Source organism: Haemaphysalis longicornis, unplaced genomic scaffold (genome assembly GCF_048455015.1).
Source record: "Haemaphysalis longicornis isolate Haplotype H1 unplaced genomic scaffold, Haemaphysalis longicornis Haplotype H1 scaffold_730, whole genome shotgun sequence".
Taxonomy (NCBI): domain Eukaryota; kingdom Metazoa; phylum Arthropoda; class Arachnida; order Ixodida; family Ixodidae; genus Haemaphysalis; species Haemaphysalis longicornis.
Genome location: NW_027526429.1, coordinates 63783 through 86291, shown reverse-complemented (window position 1 = coordinate 86291; position 22509 = coordinate 63783). Strand labels below are relative to the sequence as shown.

The 22509-nt window shown below is 47.3% G+C and overlaps 1 protein-coding gene across 1 annotated transcript in view; it reads right to left on the bottom strand.

Annotated features, from left to right (window-relative positions):
* Positions 1-2950: 2950 nt before the first annotated feature.
* Positions 2951-22509, bottom strand: part of LOC144148037 (glucose dehydrogenase [FAD, quinone]-like) — a gene marked incomplete at its 3' end in the record, with an annotated part of 44004 nt that continues 24445 nt past the window's right edge. The window contains exons 4-6 of the mRNA XM_077679638.1: positions 13082-13213; positions 12812-12936; positions 2951-3118 (exon numbers count right to left, since the gene is read on the bottom strand). Coding sequence (XP_077535764.1) covers positions 2951-3118; positions 12812-12936; positions 13082-13213 — 425 coding nt within the window. The remainder of the gene's footprint in view (positions 3119-12811; positions 12937-13081; positions 13214-22509) is intronic.

Below are 22509 nucleotides of genomic sequence, written 5' to 3'. Positions count from 1 at the left end.
ACGGCTCTTGACGTTAATGCGACAGCTGATGTCAAATGCTTTGTTTTGTTGAAAGGGAAATAATAATTGAACCATGTTAATCAGCGAGGCAACAAGACGGTTCCATGCAGTGTCGCTTTATGTCACGTTCTAGCCGCATTCGATGCAGTGCGAGCCCCTACGTAGTAGTACCCTAAGAACATTACAAACGTTTTACTGTAAGGTACCGCTGAAAGCGCAAAAGTACAGAATGCAGAAAACGCATACGTGCGGTTGTTTGTCGGTTTTCTTACCACTAAAATATTCATTGTATGAGTGTTAAGAGCCTTTGGAATATACGTGGTAATTTACCGTGCTGTAATATCTGAAACATGAAGATGGCCATTATGATTTAGGGGTATAGCAGATGATCCTCAGTAGCGCCAGAATTAGTGAAGCATGTTCCACATGGTATGGGACGGCAAATATGGGCTGGCCTGCTAACAAAGGGTGCAATTGTATTTTATGAGGAATGGCTGTTGCCTTGCATCACCACATGCCACACACTAAACCGGTTTGAAGAAAAAACAACCATTAGCCGATATTATCAAGTTTGCCCTCCTCGTTCTAGATGTGGGTTTAGCACGTGCAATGGCACTGGCAGTGTGCATCAGGACATTGCTGCAGATCACTTTCAACCGCAGTAATGATGACAGCTTTATTTTGCCATGCCTCATCATCTTGATGACTGGTTCATCAAGATCGGTCAGTTCTACCACAGCTTCACGTCCTCCTTAATGGTGTTTTCGCCATCCTTAGATAGCGGGACGTGAGATGGGCGCTGGATATCTGCCCCACTACAGGGTGGCCTGTTGGGCCCTTCACAGAGATGGCCGCCCGCTTATCGCCCAGAGAGTTTGTTTTGGGATCCACAGCGGAGCTTCACATAATTCTGGTTTCTGCTCATTAAACTGGATTAACATCGAGGCAATTGAAATAAATCTAAAGGGAAAGCTGGCTGTCTATGTGGTCTCTTTTGCCAAAAATGCTTTAAAGTGTGACGCCCGGCGTTTCTTGGCTTGGAAATGTTCCGAAGTCCAACACCCGAACCTGGACTCACTAGTGGCGTTCCCCTGACAACCGGGACTTTTGTACTGTTTGGCCCCTATCCTCTCCGTCAACCGAATTTAACCTGCTTGTTCAGAAGCTACTCTAAATAGTAAAGGTTCTTTTGCACACCCAGTGGGCGAGCTAGGAACCTTCCCTCTAACGATCAACGAATGTTTTAACTGCTACTCAAGCCGTTTCCTGAATGCCACTGTATAAAATCATTGCCTGTTGGTATATTTCGCTACTGTGTTCGGAATACCGATCTCGTTGTCGTTCTGCGGCTCGTGTTTGTTTGTATACTTATCATTAAGATTTCAAATTATCCCCCTATATTATTGCCCATTAAGCACTGCAGATACTTGGAACAAATAACTAAGTAAATAAGTATATTCACAAATTAACCCTTCGCAATGACAATAAAAATCCAAATATAGTTCCTTATAACAGCAGAGCTGTCTTGTTTGCGCTGGAAACGAACAGAAAAAACAAAAAAAAAAGTACCGAACGCACATGCGCCTCTCTCTCGTCATGTTCTTTTTAACATGGCTGGTATCCACGTGGCGTATTGGTCAGGAAAATGGCGTAAGGAAGGCTAAGGGGCCGCTAGACAAAACTAAATTAGAAACCTAACCACTTGAATGAACAAAGATAAGAAGCGAGAATTCGTTAGCGCCATCAATGAACACGCGCGGCCTGTCCTTTGCTACTGAAGTCACATGCCACACTAATAATGCCGAGACTTCGCTAGTTGGTAAAGCCGAAAAGCGGATTTGTTTGTTCAAAATTCGAGCGGCTCGGCCTGTTTAGCTTTCTGAACTACTTCTTCCTTCTGGTTGTTCTACGCGCAGCTCCGCTTTTAAGGAAGCTCCTTCAACAAGGAAACGCAGCTTTCTGGTGACATTTACCGGCTGCAGAGCTACCTCCGACGCCGTGCCGCGCACATGGGAGATGGGGCAACCGAGAAAGATCCGGACGCCTAGAGAGTCGGATTGTCAGGAAGCGCCCCGCGCTGCGAGGGGAGTATGTAATCGGCGGCGATGAGCCGTGGATCCCGTACTGGTGCCTGCAAGAACTTTACATTGCCCCTAACTACCCAGAATGACTTGATGCGATTCATCGGCACTAAGCTGAAGAAGCTTTATAAAAAGGGACCCATCATTATTGCTGGGAACTTAAGCGTTGACGTTGTCAAGCAAAAGTGGCTCCTAAAGTACATGCTTTCAAAGTTTGAGATGGTTTGTCTCACGCTTAAATTGTGTCTTACTACCATGCGGGGAACTTGAATTAATATGGTTTTCGCCAACATCCAGTTTACTGAGATTTGATGCCACTGCCAGTCTATTTATAGTGATTTTAAGCCCATCTTGGCCAAGCAGAGTAAGAAGCGGAGGCACTCATGATCACGGAATATTGGATGCATCTACAGGAATGACAAAAAGTTGGTCCCCCCGAATAACAAGAAGTAGTGCAGGCCTCCAATGGTGAGGGTAAATGGTTCTGATTTGCTTATACGGCAGTCGTCTAGTTCTTAGATAAGTGAGTCGAACAGAGCCCCGCTGTAGCACCAGGCTTGCAGCGTTGTGGAAACTGGTTCAGAATTTTTGAAGCAAGCGTAAGCCGGTAGTTAGTAGTTCTGACAATTATTGGTGAACTCAATGCGCCATTTTTACAGCCAGTTACTTCGGCTCAGGTATAACCTCTGCTAGGACTTCTCAGCTTCTCACACAAACCATTTAGCAGCCATAAACTCCAAAATAGAACACCTTCTGCACGGGTACTGGCTCCTGACTGCATGTAAGTTTCGCCTGGTAGAGCAAATAGACCCTTTGAACAGCTTCTGCGACTTGGAAAATTAACCCTGAGCATGCCGCTCATGGCGCACCTGCATTCGTTCGAGGTCCTCCTTCGGGCCAACGCCGGATAGCATTAGCAGCTGTGCAGACCCAAAGGCTCCCGCAGACAAGATCACTTCGCGGGATGCGTACACGTTCATCGCGTGGCCCAACCTTGTGAAAGTCACACCCACAGCACGGGTTACCTCGAAGATCACCTGCCGCATAAAGAGGCACGAAATGTTGAATATCGATTGGGGAGAGAAAGAGACAAACGTGACAATAAACATTTATTGATAGCAAGAGATGTGCTTGAGTTGATTTTTTAAGGCAGTGTCCTTAGCCGAAATGCATTCAGCGCGGGTGGAATTGGCAGCCTTGGTCGTCCAGACAGGTTCTCACCAGGGCTCTTACAGAAAGCTCAGCAGTGGACAGGTAGCTTTGAAAACCTCATGCTTGCGAAAGGGGATGCAAGACGCGAGAAGAATTTCTTCATTTGAAAATATTTAAAATTATTATGGCAATGGTATTGTAAACCGATAAAAACAAGGGTAAATTTCATTGCTGTAGCACAGTGGCAGAAAGTTTGACTAAACAAAACTATGCTTTTAGAGAAATAAATTAAGAATGTAGAAATAACAGGGTACATCTTTCCAGCGTTTTTCACAAGTTAGGCTACAGACATTGTGAAAATTTTAATTGAAAATGTTCTTGAGTAGGGTAAGACACAACGGTGAAAACTAACAAAATCGCAATGAGCAAAATGTGCCTGACGGCATTGCCGATGCGGCCAATATAGAGGGTCGCTCCGGAGTGCAATCACCGGGTGAAAGTCTTTTCTCATCTTAATCCACACCTGCTGTCACCTCTGCAGGCGCACATTGGATGTATAGTAGAGTATCGTAAAGGTGAGCCTTGAATTCTTAAGTGGCTGTTTCCTCTGATGAAATCCTTACCTATTGGTTAGTCAATTCTTAATTATGCCGCGTGATTCCTTGTTAGCCAGATAGGGTTGTGGCGGTGATAGAGCTGCGGTAACTTGAAGAGTAATTTAAAAATCAGCATAATTTGAAGCGGTATAATGGGTTTTCTTTGAAATTAGGACACACGTTCTTCCGTTTCTGCTCATATTCTTCGCTGTCCGTGAGTTTGAAGAGACTGGTGTTGATATTTTGCCACCTTGTTCAGTTGCGTGACACAATATTGGTTCTTGAATCAGTTCTAGTGGGGGAGGCGGCTTGGTGTGATAACGTCAGTTACTGGCACAGCTAGCGGCCATGTCTACGGAGGAAGTATAACTAACGCATTCTTACAAAAGAGAAGAATCTCACGTCACGACTTCATCTGGAATCATTGTTCATACAGATCATACAGACAACGGAGCGAACATTGAGTCGAACGCAGGGCAATCTGCCTCCAGTTTACTCCCACTGTCTATGTCACATTCTTAGGCGTACATAAAACGTGGTCTGATGTAGTGACGAATTCATTGTGAACAAGGCTCCCGTGTGGGAGCCGAAACGTCTTTTATTTTGCGAAATATATTTTTTCGTCGGTGTTTTTTATTCCGCGTTGTATCACGACCCACCCCGACCAGACGGGCTTCTGTCCAACCATAGATTTCAACTAATTTTACTGCGCAGGAGTGGCACCTGCTGTACTCACGCATCCGTCATTTGTCTCTGCTGTAATGCCAGTGCCCTATTTTCCACACCCCAGCTTTCGCTGCGCCGTATTCGAGATTCAGGCAAGCCCTCGTATCTGCCTGCCTACGTTGTAGGTTCCGATTCGCTGCAATGACGTATTTCTGGGGAGGCTTGATAAGTACTGCTGATAACGGGTGGCTAACGGTCACAAAAAAGTGAATAGATGACCCATTAGCGTTTTCGCGTTAATAGGAAAACTCTGTTCAAGTACGTACATCGTTCTGTATATGAGTGGACAGCAGTGCGTTCCTGTGTGCGCGAGCTTAGAGAGTTAGAGCAGAGAGAAAAAATCCCTCCACCTAGTGTACTCGGTATGTGGCCGGGGCCACTGCGCATGCGCAGAGGCGACTGAACCGTTTATTCGGATGCGTAGATGGCCTACAGTGTACCGAGTGCCATACCGGGACTGGTTCCCTGCTTTGCTATACCTATGTGTGCTCTATGAAAGAGGACATACGGCATCTCTTGTGCTACCGCCCGCAGCATAAAAGCCTACGCTAAACAGCGAAATGAATTCTTATGCGTAGGCTACAAGGTATCTCTTTAAAACTGAATCACTTTCGTGGCCCGGTGCAGAATCACGGTGAGGCGGCGCTCTTTTGACAAAGGCTCTTTTGAAATTTTGGTCTGACTCGGGATTGGTCGATGTTCTGTAACTCGATTTTTTCTGCTGATGTTGTAAACTTTTTATTTGTTTTATTTTCCTCAACCTGTCATTCATTGTTACTACGTATTTTTATACCGTTATTTTCCTTTTTAATTAACTGTGTTCACCCCCCCGCTCGGCCATGTGGGGGTGCTAACCGGTGGGGTATTCATTAAAACGGTCTATTTCTCTCTTTTTTTCTCTCTGTTCAGTAGGCATATTTGGGTTTATCATTTCTGCATTTCTCCGCGTTGCTGTCAGGAGTGAACCGATCACGAAAATCCGGAGCATTGAAAACAGGCGAGCACTCACTGAAAGCGCACGTGTAAGTCCGAATAGGTAAACACCTGATGGACCTCGCAAAGCCATCTTCCTGAGGTCAAAGTCACTGGGACCATCAATGTTGAAGATAAGGGAAGGCAACTGGGATCTTGTCCTGTATTTAATTAGATGTCGACGCATCGAACTAGTCAGTACGTCCATCATTGCACTCCAGCATAGCTCTCTGTAGGTGCATTGACAGCAGTTTAGATTTAGCGGGTGAATGAACATAGCCGTCCATTGGAGGTAACCGCCCGTTGGATGCAAACGGTGTTTGGTGTAGCTTCTAGTTAGCTGTAGTTGCTCACTGTAACTTTAATTAATATGTCAAGGTTGATGGCGGTAGCACCACGTGGACTAGAGTAACATACATCTTGGCTGCTGTGGCTAAAACTAACTTTTTTAGAGACACACTTTCCAGAACGCGGTTCCGGTGTCACGCTCTTCCTTTTTTGTGCGTGTTTGCTCGGTTTTATTGCATAGTGACAATGGCACTAAATAAAAGAACCTCATGCCTACTCACCTACTCATCTTTTTCGCGAACAACATTGTTATCTCAACCTGACTGGCAGTCTTTAGAGCGTCGTCAAGTGGGATAATGCTACTTAAAACTGTTAAAAATATAAAGATGTCCTTAAGCCGGTACAAGAATACAGGCGCGTATCAGCAGGACATTCCCGTCTACTCTTCGCAATTTTTCCTTTTTTGTCTTGTCGTAATGGCCTTTAATGTTTTTATTGTCTCTGTCACATCGTGGCTTTACGTGACCCTAATTCAAGCTGCTGTAGTAAAACATGTACGTAGTGCAAGATGCAGAAAGAAGCTTTCTTTCGATCATATTCACCAAAAGTTTGCAAAACGTTTCTGTGGTTGACGGCGCTTAACTGATTCGTTCTAGGGTAAAGTTTTTTAAGAATGAGCCAGCTCACCAGTTGGGTCTAAAACCACGAAGGAAAATGTATGCGTTACTCAGCTCCTAACTATGAGGTAATATGCGCTTCACAAACATGAGCTCCTAAACAGAAGTGTTTGACAGCTGGTGTAACTTTGCTGTCAGAACAAAAGAGGCCATACCCGCCGCGGTGGCTCAGTAGCTAAGGCGTTGCGCTGCTGAGCACGAGGGTGCGGGTCCATATTCCGGCCGCGGCGGCCGCTTTTTTGATGGAGGCAAAAAGCAAAAAACGCCCGTGTGTACGAGATTTCGGCGCACGTTAAAGATCCCAAGGTTGTCGACATTAATACGGAGCCCTCCACAACGGCGTGCCTCATCAACTGCGCTGCGCCCGCGCGTTAAAACCTACAATCAACAATCAACAAAAGAGGCCATAAGAAATTAGCCCCATGTCAGTGGACGTAACAGCAAAAACGGCAGTCGCAAAGGGTCAGGTTTGGTGTAGCAATTTGCATTTTTGTTTTAACAGCTGAGGCCCATCGCGGCTGCGGGTACTGTGAATGTGCGAGTGCAGTGGTCGTCGTCCACAATACTACTTTGCTTGTCTTGGGAGCAAAGAGCTCCTGATTCGTCTAAAGCTTTACATTTGTCTATAGAATCACCCACCACATTTACCCACAAGAAAGCATGAACCAGTTCAATACCAATCAAGCATCTTTGATTGAAATAATGCTGTTTCATGAGCCCGCTCGGCACTGCACTATGGTTGCGTTAGTTCAAGCTACAGCCAGAGTAAAAATTCAGGCCAATATAGTCCTGGGCCGCAAAGTGGAATTATTTGGTGTACTTTCAACACAAGAGTGGTAACTACGCCACACTGCAAGTGCAACTTGTATATCATGTGCGTTAATTGAAAGTAAGTGCACAAAACCGGTTGAAACTAAGAATTTGAACTCTGAAATACCATCAAACAAGAATTCCAAACCAGTTTGGATTCCAAACCACAATTCCAAACCACAATACCAAACGAGTATGCGATGTGGTTTTTGGCAATCACAACTGTTGTTAGCGTAGTTACTTGCGGAGTTAAATTAGGCCCGAAATTGTGGTTATTAGGCTGGCTCACTTCGGCAATAGGGGGCGTCAGCTACAGACGAGGCTGCTCTATGATGTGCTGCCGTGGCGTGTGTAGTGGCATGTTCGATGTACAATTACGGTGATTGTAAGGACTCGGTTTTTGGCGGAGTTTCTCCATCGACGTGTTGCCGCGATAGATGGGTGACGCGTCGGATGGCCGAAACTGGATGGAGATTTCGATTGATGTACTGTCGCAATGAATGTTCTGGCATGGTGTTTGTAATTGCGCAAAATTGGACGTTCTTGCTTGTTGGATGTAATGGCACGATGAATGTGGCTGCCTCAGTCGCCTGTATTCCCACTTTCTGCGTATCGTACAACTACCGCATTCTCAGTGCTGTCGGACATGCCACGAAAGGAAAGATCAAAAGCGGCGTGCACAGGAAAATTCAGATGCTTCGAGGCTTTTGTCACTTCGCACGACTGCTTCCGATTACTAGAGCGTCATTCGACGGCGGAAACGCTTGTGTGGCTCTAACAACGGCGAAAGGTCGTGTGCCCAACCGCACCATGGGTTGCTGCCACGCAGTGCGCCATTGCAAGTACACCAGGTGGTGTCCATCGAAAAAAAACGAGGGGGGGGGGGGGCGGACACACGATCGGCAAAAGGCTTCGTGGTCGAGTCCCAAGTACAAAAGGTGTGAATGTTGCAACAACACCCAACACATAGCTAAAGAATCTACTCGTGTTTTTTCTCTTGTCATCTCACCATCTCACCAACTACCGTTAGACCGTCAAGTTAGTCGACGCGAATTTGAGCTGTCTGATGATCTCTGAGTTTTAATCTCCCATTTTACAAATGCTACTACCTTTCCCTTTATTCAAGCCTCAGCTGCATTGCGTAAAGTGCAATCAAATCGTTCAATTTTGCCCTGCATGCATTTCAGTGTGTCATTATAGCAGGAGTAAAAAAAATCAAATGGGAAGTCGGAACAGACAAAACCGCGCTTTTGAACACATTCTTACGATTTCCAATTAATGCAAATGAGCCAAAAATGCTAACATTCTTTCAAAAGTATCGTACACGTATAGTAAGAAAACAATAAAAACAAGTTACTTAATTGCAGCTTTACCCTGCCATTAAAAGCGTGTATTGTGGAGGGCAAGGCCCATTACAGTAACACTTGCCATATGTAATAAGGCCTGCGATTATTGAACACCCACTTCTGACATAGCGCCCCTAAGAGGCCCTTACACGTGTATATAAAAGAATAATAGATATGATCCTACAAATCCTGTCGTATTCCTTGAACGGTAATAAGCAGCAAGAAAAGTTGGCAACATTTAGTCTTCAGAGACGGAGCTCGAGGTCACAAAAGATAAGTATAAGATTAACCACTGCTCAGAACCCCCGACGTGACTGTGAAATCGAGAGAACTGAATTTGAAGAACTATAGGCCTTAGAGCTTGCGTTATCTGGGCAGCAACAGGTGCCCACATGTTATAGGCTTTCGAAAGTCGCTCGCTTAGAAGAATCGGGTACAGAACAGGTTGCCCTTATTTCGAGAATTTCTTGTATAATGAAACGCTTCCGCAAGTGGCGGTTAACTAGCAAAATTGAAGCTGTCACTATTCGAACCATTTTATGGCTTAGCTATGTTTTCCTCGCTGTTACGTTAAAGAACGCCCTTTACTACTAAGAACCTCTTGAAGTGGCATCTACCAAGGTTAGACCCCTTCAGGAACTTTCTGTACGAGGCGAAAATCCTAGAATTGCTTTGGGCGCGCAATAAAATGATTTCGCCATTCTGCATTGGACGTCAATGGTTCTGAGGAAGGAACAGCGATGCTACGATTGTTTTACTTCTCAATCTACTGATAGTAGGCAACACTCTCACTATGTATGGCCAAGTTATTCGGTGGCTCACGACGCGCCTGTGCGGCCCACCGAAGTGGCATATATTGTGACCGCTGGTAGTTTGATTTCACGCCGCCGGCGATTACTGTAGAATTGGCGCGATAGAATGGCGCTTCAGGTGCTACCTGCCGGGGTGCTGCGAATGCTTTCTGGGTGCGCTTGGCTTTCCTGCATGAATAAGAATGCTAGCTAAAATGGCTGCGCATACTCTTTAGCTTCTATCGCTAGTCAGCAGGAGATGGAAATGTTTGAAGCAGTATTGCGCGTACACCTATAGCTGTTTCTGACGCTGCTCAAAAGGACAGTGGAGCATAAATCATTATGTCCTTCATAGGTAGTTTGCTAATGAGCTTTAATTGTGCAATGTAACAATTTAGAGGCATTGCTGGTAGATAAGTTTGTATTCTCTCTAAAGATATCCAGTTAAGATGCACTGATCGCATGATAAAAGTACTTGAATTACATGTATGCACAGCACGCACGTTTTAACAGCAGATCTGGTTAAGCTCTCAGTTAAGCCGTCAGCGAACAAAACCAAACAAGAAAATGCTGCGCGCACGTGAGCGTGCGTCTAGTGAGTGCGTCCGGTAGAACGTACCCATGTGGGGGATTGGCCAAAATCGGCCGTAAGGAGAGCTAATGTGCCTGCTACACAAAATTGTAAATTATAAACCTCTGCATTTCAATGGAGAAAATAAAATAGCACGTAATTACAAGCGATAATACGTAAAAAATTCGGACGAAGAGGCTGGAACAAAAGAATAACCTTTGCGTGTCGTGAGAACGCCGGGCGGCAGATACCCACGGCAGGAATTGGCCAGAAATCCGACGCAAGGAGAGCTAGTTCGCCTGTCACAGAAAACTCTAAATTACAAACGTAAGCATTTGAATGAAGAAACAGCATATAATCGGAGGTGATTGAGCTAACAGCGTTGCTCACAAAACAAGTGTCGCTGCTCCGGACTACACTCGCTCCGCGTTGCTATAAGGGCAACCGCTTGCGCTCATAAAACTCGAAATTGCCGCGGCGGTCGTGGCAGAACCCTCCCCGACTGTGCCCTGCGCACATGGGGGATGGGGGAACCAAAAGAGATCCACGCCGCCGAAGGAGAGGCGGCTTATAAAAAAGCGCGATGCGAGAATTCAATCGCCCTGAAGAACAACAAAAAGAGGTGCATATCTCCAACGTCAAGGGAGCACTCTACGAAGACTATAAAGTATACCAAGACGGAACAATGCACTGTACAAATAAAACACCTATAGACTTTACTGTGCATTTTATTTGGTCTTGTACTGACGAGGGCTATGTATATGCACAGGGTAAATAGTACTCAATGATTTATATAGTGCTCGTCGAGTTTAGCTTAGTGATACGATTACAGCTCTACTGGGACATCAGGCTTGCACCGTTTTGCAACCAGGCTTTTACTTTTTTTACACCGTCCTAGTTTGCGCCAACCAAGGTAACTTTCGGGTATGTTGTAATAACAGCTAGGCAATAGCGCCTTGTACGTTCCTTACGAAGATTTGCGGGAGGGGTCTGTAGTTATCTCTGAAAATTGTAAAAAATGATGGAAGATCCGCTAACGCGTAAGACTTGAAGGCGGCGAAGCTGTACGCAACCTTCACGACCATCACGACAGTTTAAGTCCATGATTGCAGCCGATTTGCTTCTTCTTCGCTGCCGCAACGACCCTTACTCCGCCATTGTTGCTATAAGTGTGAGCTCCCTTAAATTTTTTGGAAGTCGTAATCATTGCACATCAGTCTGGAGGGGCATACGCTATGACGCGTCTTTCTCGTTCCGAGCGAGTGTTGCAGCGATTACGGTGAACGCTGGAGTTTTTGTTTTTTTGACCAATCATGGCCAATCTACCCAAGTGGGCATGCTTGGCTGGACTAACAGGCGCCAGGGACGCTGGGCGGCCGCCAGAAGGCATGCGCTCATGAGCGCTCGGCATTTTCTTAGTTTTTTTCAACTGCGGTCACAAAACTAATGAGTTCAAACAGTTCGTGTAATAGAATCAGGTGCGCCAAGCGAATGCATTTAAAAACCGAAATCAGGCATGGCGGTTGCAGGTAGTTTAAAAAAAAAGCCGCGCCCGGTTAAGGATTCACTACCTCCATAATCAGTTCGAAGCGAGTGCCACGTGCGTTAAAAATACTGGTTATTTACCTTGAACGCAAACTTTCGCACCTCTCAATACTTGTTTTATATCTACAAGTTTCTTAACAATGTTTAAGTGCCAAAAATAATTTGGTTTGGGCATACCCTCTCTGCCCCTTGTCAGTTTCTGGAGCATTGTACAAGCGTCCGCTACTGGCGTACGAAGACAACAAACATTAGGAGTTCCAGCTCAATTTAAATTAGAGACCACAAAAATACAAATATTATAGCTTTATCCTTATGGTATAAAAAGCATATTCCTTGCTTGAAAGGGCTGCAGAAATTTGTGCGCTTGGCATTCCGGACCCTTCCCAATGATGCTCACCCCGCGGGGTGGTCAGACTGCATTTGCCGACGACGGCTCAATTGCTTCCCGCTTCCGCGCAGCGATCAAAGACGGCCTGGGCTCGCTCTCATCTATGGCCAAAATGCGGAGTACGCATGGGCCGAGCCCGCGGCGGTGGCGGCTAGCGGAAGGGGCCGCGGCGGAGCTCGGCGCGGCGAGTCCGTTCATGCGTTCCCAAAGCGGGATTCACACGACGGAGAAACCCTCTCACGGAGGCGGACGGATATGTGACGTCAACAGCCCTTGACCGGATTATCCGGCCTGGCGGCGCGTCCACAAGGGCGAAGCTACGCGGAGTGACTACCAGACGACAGCGCCGACGAACAGGTTCCATTCCCCGCCGAGGGCTACCGCCGTCGAGTGAAAACATGCGGAGGCATTTTCTTTCGCGGAGCCACCGCGGGCTATCCCCACCGAGGGGTGGAGCCTAAAACCGGTCACGTGAGCAGGTCCCGCGGGCCAAAAAGAGAGGGTTTATCCGTCGTGTGAATCCCGCTCAAGGAGGTGGCGCAGCTGCGGTCAAATGAAGGTGAAATTTCAGCAGACGGCAAACTCGGCTCGACTATATGTTAGTAAAGCTTGGCTTTAAAGCACACTTTTGAGTTCTATTCGGCATCTTCCCGGTATGCTTTCACAAGCTCGACGAAGAGAAGATTTATTTACAAGCGAAAATTATCCTTACAAACTTAATTGCGCCATTAGAAGGATCGAAAATTAACCCAGAGGTGACTTTTTTGATCAAAATAATTGTAATATAAAGCAGCTCACGAATGAATACATCAGTCAAGTTTCGAAATTGGGGCACCGAAATATTTGTAAAGTCAGCCAGGAGACTCACCTTGGTGACTTGGCTTAGTAGCGCCACGTGGAGATTCTTTCGTGCGCCAATGATGGGCTGAATGAAGGCCGTGTTTGCGCTGACTCGGGCGCCGTTCCTTGTGTTTGTTTGTGGCCGGGAGCAGCCTTCGTTGACAGAACATGGGGTAAAGGAATAAGTATGCGATTTCGAGTTTACTTCGAAAATACAAAGAAATGGTGCAGCCAAGACACTGTAGCGAGGTTGCTATTTGGGGAAGCTCTCATCTCGAATCTGGGGAAATTCGATCACCTGCCATCTCAGGTCCGTTGTAGTCGACGTAGGGATAACCGGACTCATTGCACGCCATCAAGAATGTGTCGCTGAGACTTGTGCGACCGTTGGCGTAGTTTACTGCTACTTCTCCACCGGTGCCATGATAGTCTGCACGGAAACATAAGGAAGGAAAGGAGATTTCGATTAATATGACGAGCGGGTGGCTGTTTCCGTCTATAAAGTGCACCAGCACTTTTTAACGCGAAACTGTTTTATTCCTGGATTCACCAAGATTTTGCTACGTCATATCTGTCACGAAAATGACGCCAGTACAACGATGAAAGCGGACTGTAAAGGGTGCACCCGTGCACACAGGGTCTTCTTGCGGGGAAGTAGCCTGTAGTACAAAAGAGTACGTTATACTTAGGGTTGTTCGTTTTCGAGTTTTATATTTTAACATGAAAGTGTTTCATGCCGGAATACACCAAGATTTCATTGACGTCATATCCGTTTCGGAAATGACGCCAGGGCACCTTTGCCGAAGCGATCCGCCAGCAGGACGTCGGTCACCAAGCACACCCACAAGACCGACGCCGACCCGCAAATCGTGATCAGCGGCAGATTTCTCTGCACATTTCGCTTTCGTGTTTTACAGAGGAATCAACCACAGTTTTTTACCAGTATACCAGTTCTGTTTTTACGATGTTTTGGCTTCGTGGATATGACATTCTGGGCATTTTTCTAACCACGGAAAAGGCCACTGATTTATTTCACCACACTGTGAGTCGACCAATGGCATACACACGCTTTGACACCTTATGTATGGTCTCATCTCGAGGAAAATTCGCGGGGACCTATTCCACAACGCATTTCCAAGATAGAAATTTAGGCATGATTTCATGCTGGGTCAAAAAATGTTGTTCTGTTGTCTGCCATTATCGGAAGTAGGATTTGGTACTTAAGTGCCGCCATCTAGAGAGCAAACAAGATCATTCCGATTTCATGGGGGATTATATGCGCGCAGTATTTGCGAGGCATGGTATAGTGAAGTCGATTGTGCAAAAAAAAAAAAAAATTACCCGCTTTTAGCGTCCACTTTTAGACGCAAGCAAAACAAAAAAAAAATTCTCTGAAACAACATTGGACTCTTATTTTACCCACTGAAGCTGCACGTGGGCAAATTATCTTGGTAGAAAAGAACAGGTCCACTAAGCCCATTTGGGTACGTCTCATGCGAACCTAATTCATGTAAACAATTTTTTGTTTTAGTAAGAAAACATCGTCTAACTCAGTAGTAAAGACTTCTGATTCCTTAGTGATCGCTGGTGATTTCAATTTACCCGAAATCAATTAGATGCCAAATGCCACGATACATATAACGCGCCTAGTGCGCCGGCAAAAGAATTGGTGAAAATAAACAGCTCATTTGCACTATCGCAGTTGGTGTGGCAACCTACGCATGGACGTAATGTGTTAGACCAATTTTTTACCAATTTGCCTGTAGACACGGAACCTGTGCTCATCTTGCCAGGCATAAGTGAAAATAACGCTGGTTTGTGCAAAGTGAAATTGGGGTACATTCAGGTCGATCAGAACGCATGCAGACAAATAAGCAGCTGCCGAAAGGCTCGAGTCCATGAAACTCCGCTGGCACTTGACTCCCATTACGATGTATCTGAAATAGTGTCAAGAGTCGCTGAACGTGGAAGAAGTGTGGAGTTTACTTGAAGGTCTGATTTTCGTGTTACGGGACCGATTCGTTCCGTCATAGATAATGACGGCAAGGTGGGGTATACCTCGCCTTGCAGTATGAACCACTGGTTACGTCTACAGACGTAAGCCGCTGTTCACAAGGGAAGTTCGTAGAGCACTGAAAAAAATCGACTATACGCGGCGTATAGAAAGAACCCGACACCCTAGACAAAGCAACGATTCCAACGCACTTTAAATAACGCGACCCCGCCGCGGTGGCTCAGTGGCTAAGGCGTTGCGCTTCTGAGCACGAATTTGCGGGTTGGATTCCCGGCCACGGCGGGCGCTTTTGTGATGGGGGCGAAAAGCAAAAACTCATGTGTGTACGAGATTTCGGCGCACGTTAAATATCCCCAGGTGGTCAAAATTAATTCGGAGCCCTCCACTACGGCGCGCTTCATCGCCTGCGTTGCGTCGGCGCTTTAAACCCTACAATCAATCAATCAATCAAATAACGTGAAGTCCGCAATATCACACCTGAAAGTTTATTTTTTGGAATATTTTTATTCTAGGTTGAAAAGTAACCGTTGGGAATTCGGGGAATTTATCAAGACGAATAGAAAATACAAAGTGTCAATTCCTGTGCTCGAACACAATGGGTCTCTTGTTCGTGATAGCATCGGTAAGACGAAATGTTTTAGCTCCTTCTTTAGTTCTGTTTTTCTGCACGCGCAACTAACCATAATTAAAAGTTTTACTACGGGCTTGTCGGAGGGGAATCCAGGAGTGACATGGTCTTCGATAGGAGAGGCATTCAACTACAACTTGAGCGTTTAAGTACTACTAGTGCTAATTGTTCCGATGACTTGCTGAACTTTCTGCTCTCCGCTTGTGCAGGCGCATTTTTTAAATACCTGTATGTGCTCTATAATAAATCCTTGACATTCGGATTTTTGCCTTAATACTGGAAAATTGCCATTGTTGTTCCTAATCCCAAATCAGGACCTCGAGAATTTGTGTTTAATTATCTGCCTTTGGACTTCACGTGTGCATTTTGAAAGATATTTGAGAATGTACTTTTCAGCAACATCACGAACCGCTTAAACTTGTTTCTCCTGATCCCTCAGCAACACGGATTTCAAAGTGGGTTTCCTTGTATTACTCAAGTTACCGAATTACCCCCGACTTAGCATGAAATCTTGAGAAAAGGGATTGTGTAGTTTGCATCTTTCTAGATTTATAGGTGCCATGCAGACAAAATAAAAGTTGGTTTTATTCGAAAGATTTCGTGTTTTATAGTTCCCCAGTGTTTGTTCGAAAAAAAAACGATGTTTTATTCAATGCGAATTCAATCAATCTAAGTTAAAATTTTTATTCTTGCACCAAATCGTGTTTTAACGACGTCTGCAATGACATCATAAGAGCCGGTCACCATACCATGAAAGGCCGTTTTCTGCCTTTGCTTTGTGTTTGACCCTATATTTGTACCTGGCGTGTTTTTGTGGAGGTAGAAAATAATTGTTTCGTGAATATGCTGCTCACTCGAAAAATACGGTCCCGTAAGATGCCGTCACTTACGCCAATCAGCCAGTATTGTCTGAGACAAACCAAAGAGCTGCAGCGCTGTGGAGCTAAAACAGTGCACGCAGTATCAACAGCAGTACGCATCGGTGCTTCTATGGTTACGTGTGCTTTCGTAACTTCCACTTTTTATTCTACCATTCTCCCTGCTATAAAAAGATGTGCCTTAATTTAAGAACAAATAGCTCGTTCGGGAAGCTTATAAGCTCTGCCTAAATTACGTTTGCTTTTGCTGGCTTCAGCCAATACCAGTGCTGGTGCGTAGGAGATCATAGGTTCTGTTGAGGGAAATGAGCTAGTGGGTCGCATGTCCATTCCATTTTTTTTCTGAATTATATAGCTTATTTGAGTGACGTTTACGTTAAGAATGGTGTCACTATGATTATAATAAGGCAATCTTTTGAATGAATCAAACTTGTGTTTTCTCTACAAGGCCCCCTTAAGGAAAGCTTTTGACGTAGTTCCCCAAATTCTTTGCTCGTAGATAGATTGTCGTGATGCAACATAATTTAAGCGGTTGTTGAATGAATAAAAGCCTACCTAAATCGTGGGACACAACGAGTAGTTCTTGGCGATAAAGAGTCCCATGGTGTTGATGAGTCATCAGAGGTGCTTCAAGGTTCGGATTTGGATACAATATTGGTTTTGTTACACATTAATGGTATTGCCCTTGGCATATTATGCTGTACCCGATTATTCGAGCATGGCTGTGTTTTGTATTGTGTTATAAAAGGTCCCGATGATTATAATGAACTACCGAAGGATTTAGACAAGGTTGCAGAGTGTTCTGATAAATTGGGCATTTGTGCTTTACTACTGTTACAATTCAGCCCGCCGCTGGGCTTTGCTTCAACACTCCTCGGCTGTGCGGCGCAGCCTCCACTACGTGAGACTTTCAAGCAGCACCCCCCCCCCACACCCCCCCCTGTCGGTGACTCACCTTTGCAGGCTACAGTTCAAACAAGCTGTGAGAGGCCTGGATCAGGCGCCACGCTATCGGCGCGATCAAACTTCTGTGGCGTGCCGACGCAACAGGCCGAGAATTGTCCGAAGGACGTGGAAGGCCCGCGTACGCTGCGGAGACCTCCCTCTCTCCTGTCTCGGACTCAGCGTGCGCCGCTACTACCGACCGCTTACGAACTCTGGACAGAGTGTTGTGTGTGTCTGGGCCGTTCGTGTCGTGTGCACAATCTAGAGGGAACGCGTGTTTTGACCCTTGGCGCTTTGGGTATAAATAAGACCCCCCCAGAGCTGTAGTTCATTCCTCTTTGAGCAGTGAATCGATGCTGTCACTCAGCTCGAGTCCTCTACTCTAACCATGCCCGTCGGGGCATTGTTCTTTGGCTTCGGCTCATCTCTCGCTATGAATTAAACAGGTACGTTTGCCTACGGCTTTTGGACTTCTTGACGGCTGAAACATTGACTACCACACGCATGTCGGAGGCGACGTAGCTCGGCTCGGGTCGGCCTTCCCGGATGCAACACTACACAAAGGTACCCACACGTATATACGTATGCCATTATCGCAACAATTCTTCAATCCGTGTGGGAATAAAAACACCTTGGTGTGTACTTAACCATTACCCTATGCTGGCAGCGTCATTTCACTATATAATTTCTAAGGCTTGTAGAGTCCTAGGTATGTTGCGTAGAAACGCGATGTGGTTACCTTTAGACACCAGGGATTCACTTTACAAGACTAACATCAGGTCAATATTGGAATATGCGTGTTCCATCTGGGACCCCTGGACTGTGACAGACGTAATGAAACGAGAAAATTTACAACGCTTAGCAGCCCGTTTCGTGGTTCCAAATTATACTCGGTATTTTAGCGTATCCTAAACAAGGTAAAACGTACGATGTAATACCCTTCATAATCATAAGAAGACATTCAAATTAAAATTCTTTCAACGTATATATAAGTCTAAAACCGGCCTCAATCGTGATATCGACATATGGCACCAGACTACATTTCTGCAAGGACCCGGCCAGAAAAAAGGTACAGCAAAGACAAAACCGAAGGTATGATGATGATGGTTAGAGTTTTTTGGCGCAAGGCCAGCTGGGGCAAAGAGCGCCAAACAAAAGCATCTAAAATAAAATAGTGGCTACTAAAGCCAAAACAACAATAAAATCAATTAACGGCAATGGTGATGGCTGGTGTATAGGGCCAGATTTGATTATGCGTGATAGGAAATGAAGTTTAAAATATTCACATCTGACAAGCACTCAAACACACATTTAACGGAAAACATGGCATCGTCACCCAGAAACAGAGGTGGATGTAGGGGAAGGAAGGAAGGAAGAAAACTTTATTAAGAAAGGATGGCCCGAAGCCGCAGGGGAAGGGGGAGGGCAGGAAGGACGCTAGTAATGTCCAGCCATCGACGCCGCACAGACAAAGCTCCAGAGTGCTGTCAAGGTGTCCTTGACACGCCAAGAGGGCCGAATCCACTCTTCGTAGGAGTGAACCCACACCGGGCGGTGTTGGGCGCGAAGCACGGCAAGGCCCGGGCAAGACCAGACGAGGTGCGGAAGGTCAGGCTTCGTTGTGCCATGGCATGCGTAGCAGAGCACATTGGGGTCCAAGAGAGAAGGGGAGGAACTGGGAGCTGATTCGGTCTGTGGAGGTCCTGCGAGGTCTACAGAATGGGAGTTTCCCGCCGTTGTTGACGTCGGAGAACTTGCCGGCGGTATGTTGTTGCCGTGTTGGGATTCATTGCCCGAAGGGTCAAAGTGAGTGTGCCGTCCTCGCCACCGTGCGACGATGTCAGCGGTTATGGCGAAGCCAGAACGGGCCCGGTTGAGAAAAACCTGGGCCCCGCGAGATAAGCCAGGAGGCAGAGGATGCGGGTTCTGGGGTACTGATGACTGGAGGTGAAGGCGCCGGGCATGTCGGCGACGCTGGCGCTCCTCGTCAGGATCGAAGTGGGCTCCGCTGGCTATGGTCTCCCCGGGCTGACGGCGGTACGACGAAGATGCCTCGCTCGCCAGCCTGTGAGCGCTGTCATTACCGGGATGCCCCCCATGGCCAGGGATCCACCGTACTGTTACGGGCGTGTGGAAGGTGTTGTGGAGAGAGCTGCATGATTGTTTAATGCAGTGTGCTGCAGAGTGTTTCCGTGGAATTCCTATAAGGGAACGTAAGGCCTCGGCACAGTCCGTGAAAATGTGCACACGGTGGTACGCGCGCTGATTGCATGCCTGCAGAACGAAACGTGCTAGGCATAGGCCTTGATCAATAGCGCACAGCTCAAGGGTGGTGGTGTCCGGAATGGAGTCGACGATGTAGGCTGTAACGCTGCGTTCATTGCTGTCTGCCGCTACAGCTGCAAGTGCCACAGCAGCCGTGCGAGGTTGCCAGAAGGCGTCCACGTACACACGTAAGGTCCGCGGATCCACAGCGTTGGTGGCTGCGGTGGTCTGCACCAGTGTGGCACGTTGTTCCGTATAAGTAGCCCGAGCAGTTTTCCGTGGTGCTGGTCGCCGTTCTGTGATCAACACATCCTCCCATGGGCGAACGTGTGGAGGGATGGGCGGCTCATCTAGTAGTCACCCACCGTCGTGACGTAGCAGGCGGCGTCCCTGCAGTGTCAAGTGGCGACAGTCGTTTGCGCCTGCTATGCGCGCAGAGAGGGTATCCCCAAGCGTGGGCAAACCAGCATAACGGTACAGCTCTTCGACGCGAGTGTGACGGGGCAGGTCAGTAATAGCCCGCAGCGCCTCCCGATACAAGACCTCTAGCTGGTGAAGTTGGTACTTTGTGAGATCGTAACACATGGCGCCGTAGACCGCTCTAGATACCAGCACTGCCTGTACTAGGCGTCGAGCGATATCTGGCGAAGCACCAACGAAAGTGCCAGAGATGCGACGTATTATGTGTAGGAAACGTCGCCACAATGATTTCAGCTGTCTCAGCCACTCTTGAGCTCCCCCGTTTTCATAAAACGGAACACCTAGTATGCGGATCCAACCATCTGGAGCTGGCTGGATGGGTTGCCCTGCGATAGTTAAACGAATGCGCTCACGATTAGTGGCTTTGCAGCGCACAGCTAAGTAATTTGTTTTTGTTGCTGACACCTCCATGCCAGTGGGTATGAGAAGGGCCGTGAATGTGTCCAAAGCATGTTGCAGGCGCTGTACGGCGGCATCAGTCGTAGGATGATCGTTGGCCTCCGTCCAGATGGTCATGTCGTCAGCGTAAGCCGTGACATGAACCCCTGTGACGGCAGCAACACCTTTGACTAGCTTTACCATTACGATATTGAATAATATCGGGGACATTATGGCGCCTTGTGGTACCCTGCAGGTGTTCTTGAAATGGTGGGTATTCACACGTCCCGAGCGTATTTCAAACGTCCTGTCGGCCAGGAAGGCTCGCACGAAATTCCTCATCCTTTTACCCGGGTAAGCTTCGCAGAGGGCTTGTAGTACCACGTGGTAGGAGACGGTGTCGAAAGCCTTGCGAAGGTCTACAGCCACCAAGATGTGTGGCTTATGATGTCGTGTACGCCGGAGTACCCGCCGAAGGAGGTGGATGCTGTCATGCGTTGCGAGATTGCTTCTGAATCCAGTCTGCGCGGGGTGGAAAAAGAAAGCCTCTTCTTCCAAGTAGTGGATTAGTCGGGTAGCGGCCATTCGTTCAAGTAATTTGCACAGTGTCGACGTCAGGGAGATGGGCCGTAGATTAGACATCGTGAATGGATCTTTCCCAGCCTTAGGAATCGGTGTTACGACTGCGTGCTTGAGAGATTCTGGCAGATGTCCTGAGGCCCAAATGGAATTCAACAGTTCCAGTATGTCGCATCTAGTTTGTTCATCTATATTTCGCAGCATTGACCAAGTCACGCCATCTTTGCCAGGCACACTGCGCACGTTGACTTGCTCCAGGGCAGTTATAAGTTCAGTAATAGTGAAGGGCGCCTCAAGGGGGTCGTTTTCGTCTACCGGCTCCGAGAAGTAAATGTTCTTGGGTGGCGTAGAGGATGGCTGCGGGAAGAACGTCCTTGCAGCTTCTCGTTCGAAAGCCTCGTGAGTGGCCCCGGTGCGTAGAAGCACAGCCGGGACTGTAGCCTGCGCGCTCGTGCCACCAGTGATGGCCCGAAACGTTCCCCACAACTTTCGAGCTCCGGTTCGGTGAGAGAACGAAGCGCAATGCTCCTCCCAGCGGTTCCTCGCAAGTTGCTTCGTGTGACGCCGAATGCGGGCATTGTGTTGGCGTATTCGCACGAGATCTGAATAAGTGCAGCCTCCAGCACAGTAGCGCTCTTGTAAAGTGTCGCGAATCCGCCACAAGTTAATGATGTGGTGGTCTGGAGGTGGTGTGTCAAGCTCGGTCTGTAAAGTTTGAGTAGCTCCTTTAGCTGCCTCAACTATGCGGCTAACAAGGGCATGCGTTGGAGTATCGCCTGGCTCGTGGAATAGCTGGGATGGTGTTTCGGCTAGAAGTATTCGGAAACGTTGCCAATCTGTAACCCTGAGTTGCTTCGTACGCAGTGTGGCACGAGTAGAACTGCTGAGCTGAATCCATAGAGGGTAGTGGTCACTCCCCCTTGGAGAGCTTTCGCGCCACCAATTGGCTACCGTATTAGTAGTGGCCCATGTCAAATCGGGAATGGTGTCTCGTTGATGGGGTCCTGAGCCTAGACGGGTTGCCACTGTTATATTATTCACCATGTTGATTCTCGATCGCGGGAAGTGCGCGTGCGCGGTCACTTAGAAGAAGAGAAGAAAGAAGAGCGGGGGTTGGTACGCGCGCTCGTGCTGGATCGGAAGAGGAAATAAAAGTAGAATGTGTTGCGAACGGTCGCGCGGCGTCGGGTCTTCTCGAGTTAATATTTTTGGTGCCGACAGACCCGGGAAGAAGACCAGGGACCGAAGTGGAGAGCAGCAGGGATGCCAGTGGCTGCAGGCACGTGAGACCCAGAACTGTTTACCGTCGACTCACCCTGAGCTAACTGTAACCATGGCTGACAGCGACCGCATTTGACCACCGACTCCCTCGAAGGCACCGGACTGGACTTTATGATGTAGGGGAATATGTTGTCTGTAGAGTTCTCTGAAGTGTTTGTGTCGTGTTGTGTGAAGTGCCCTGCATGTGATTAGTATGTGCACTACGGATAGGGCCTCTCCGCACCTGCTGCACTGGGGTCTAGAAGATCCCGTCAGCAGATACGAGTGCGTCGCATGGG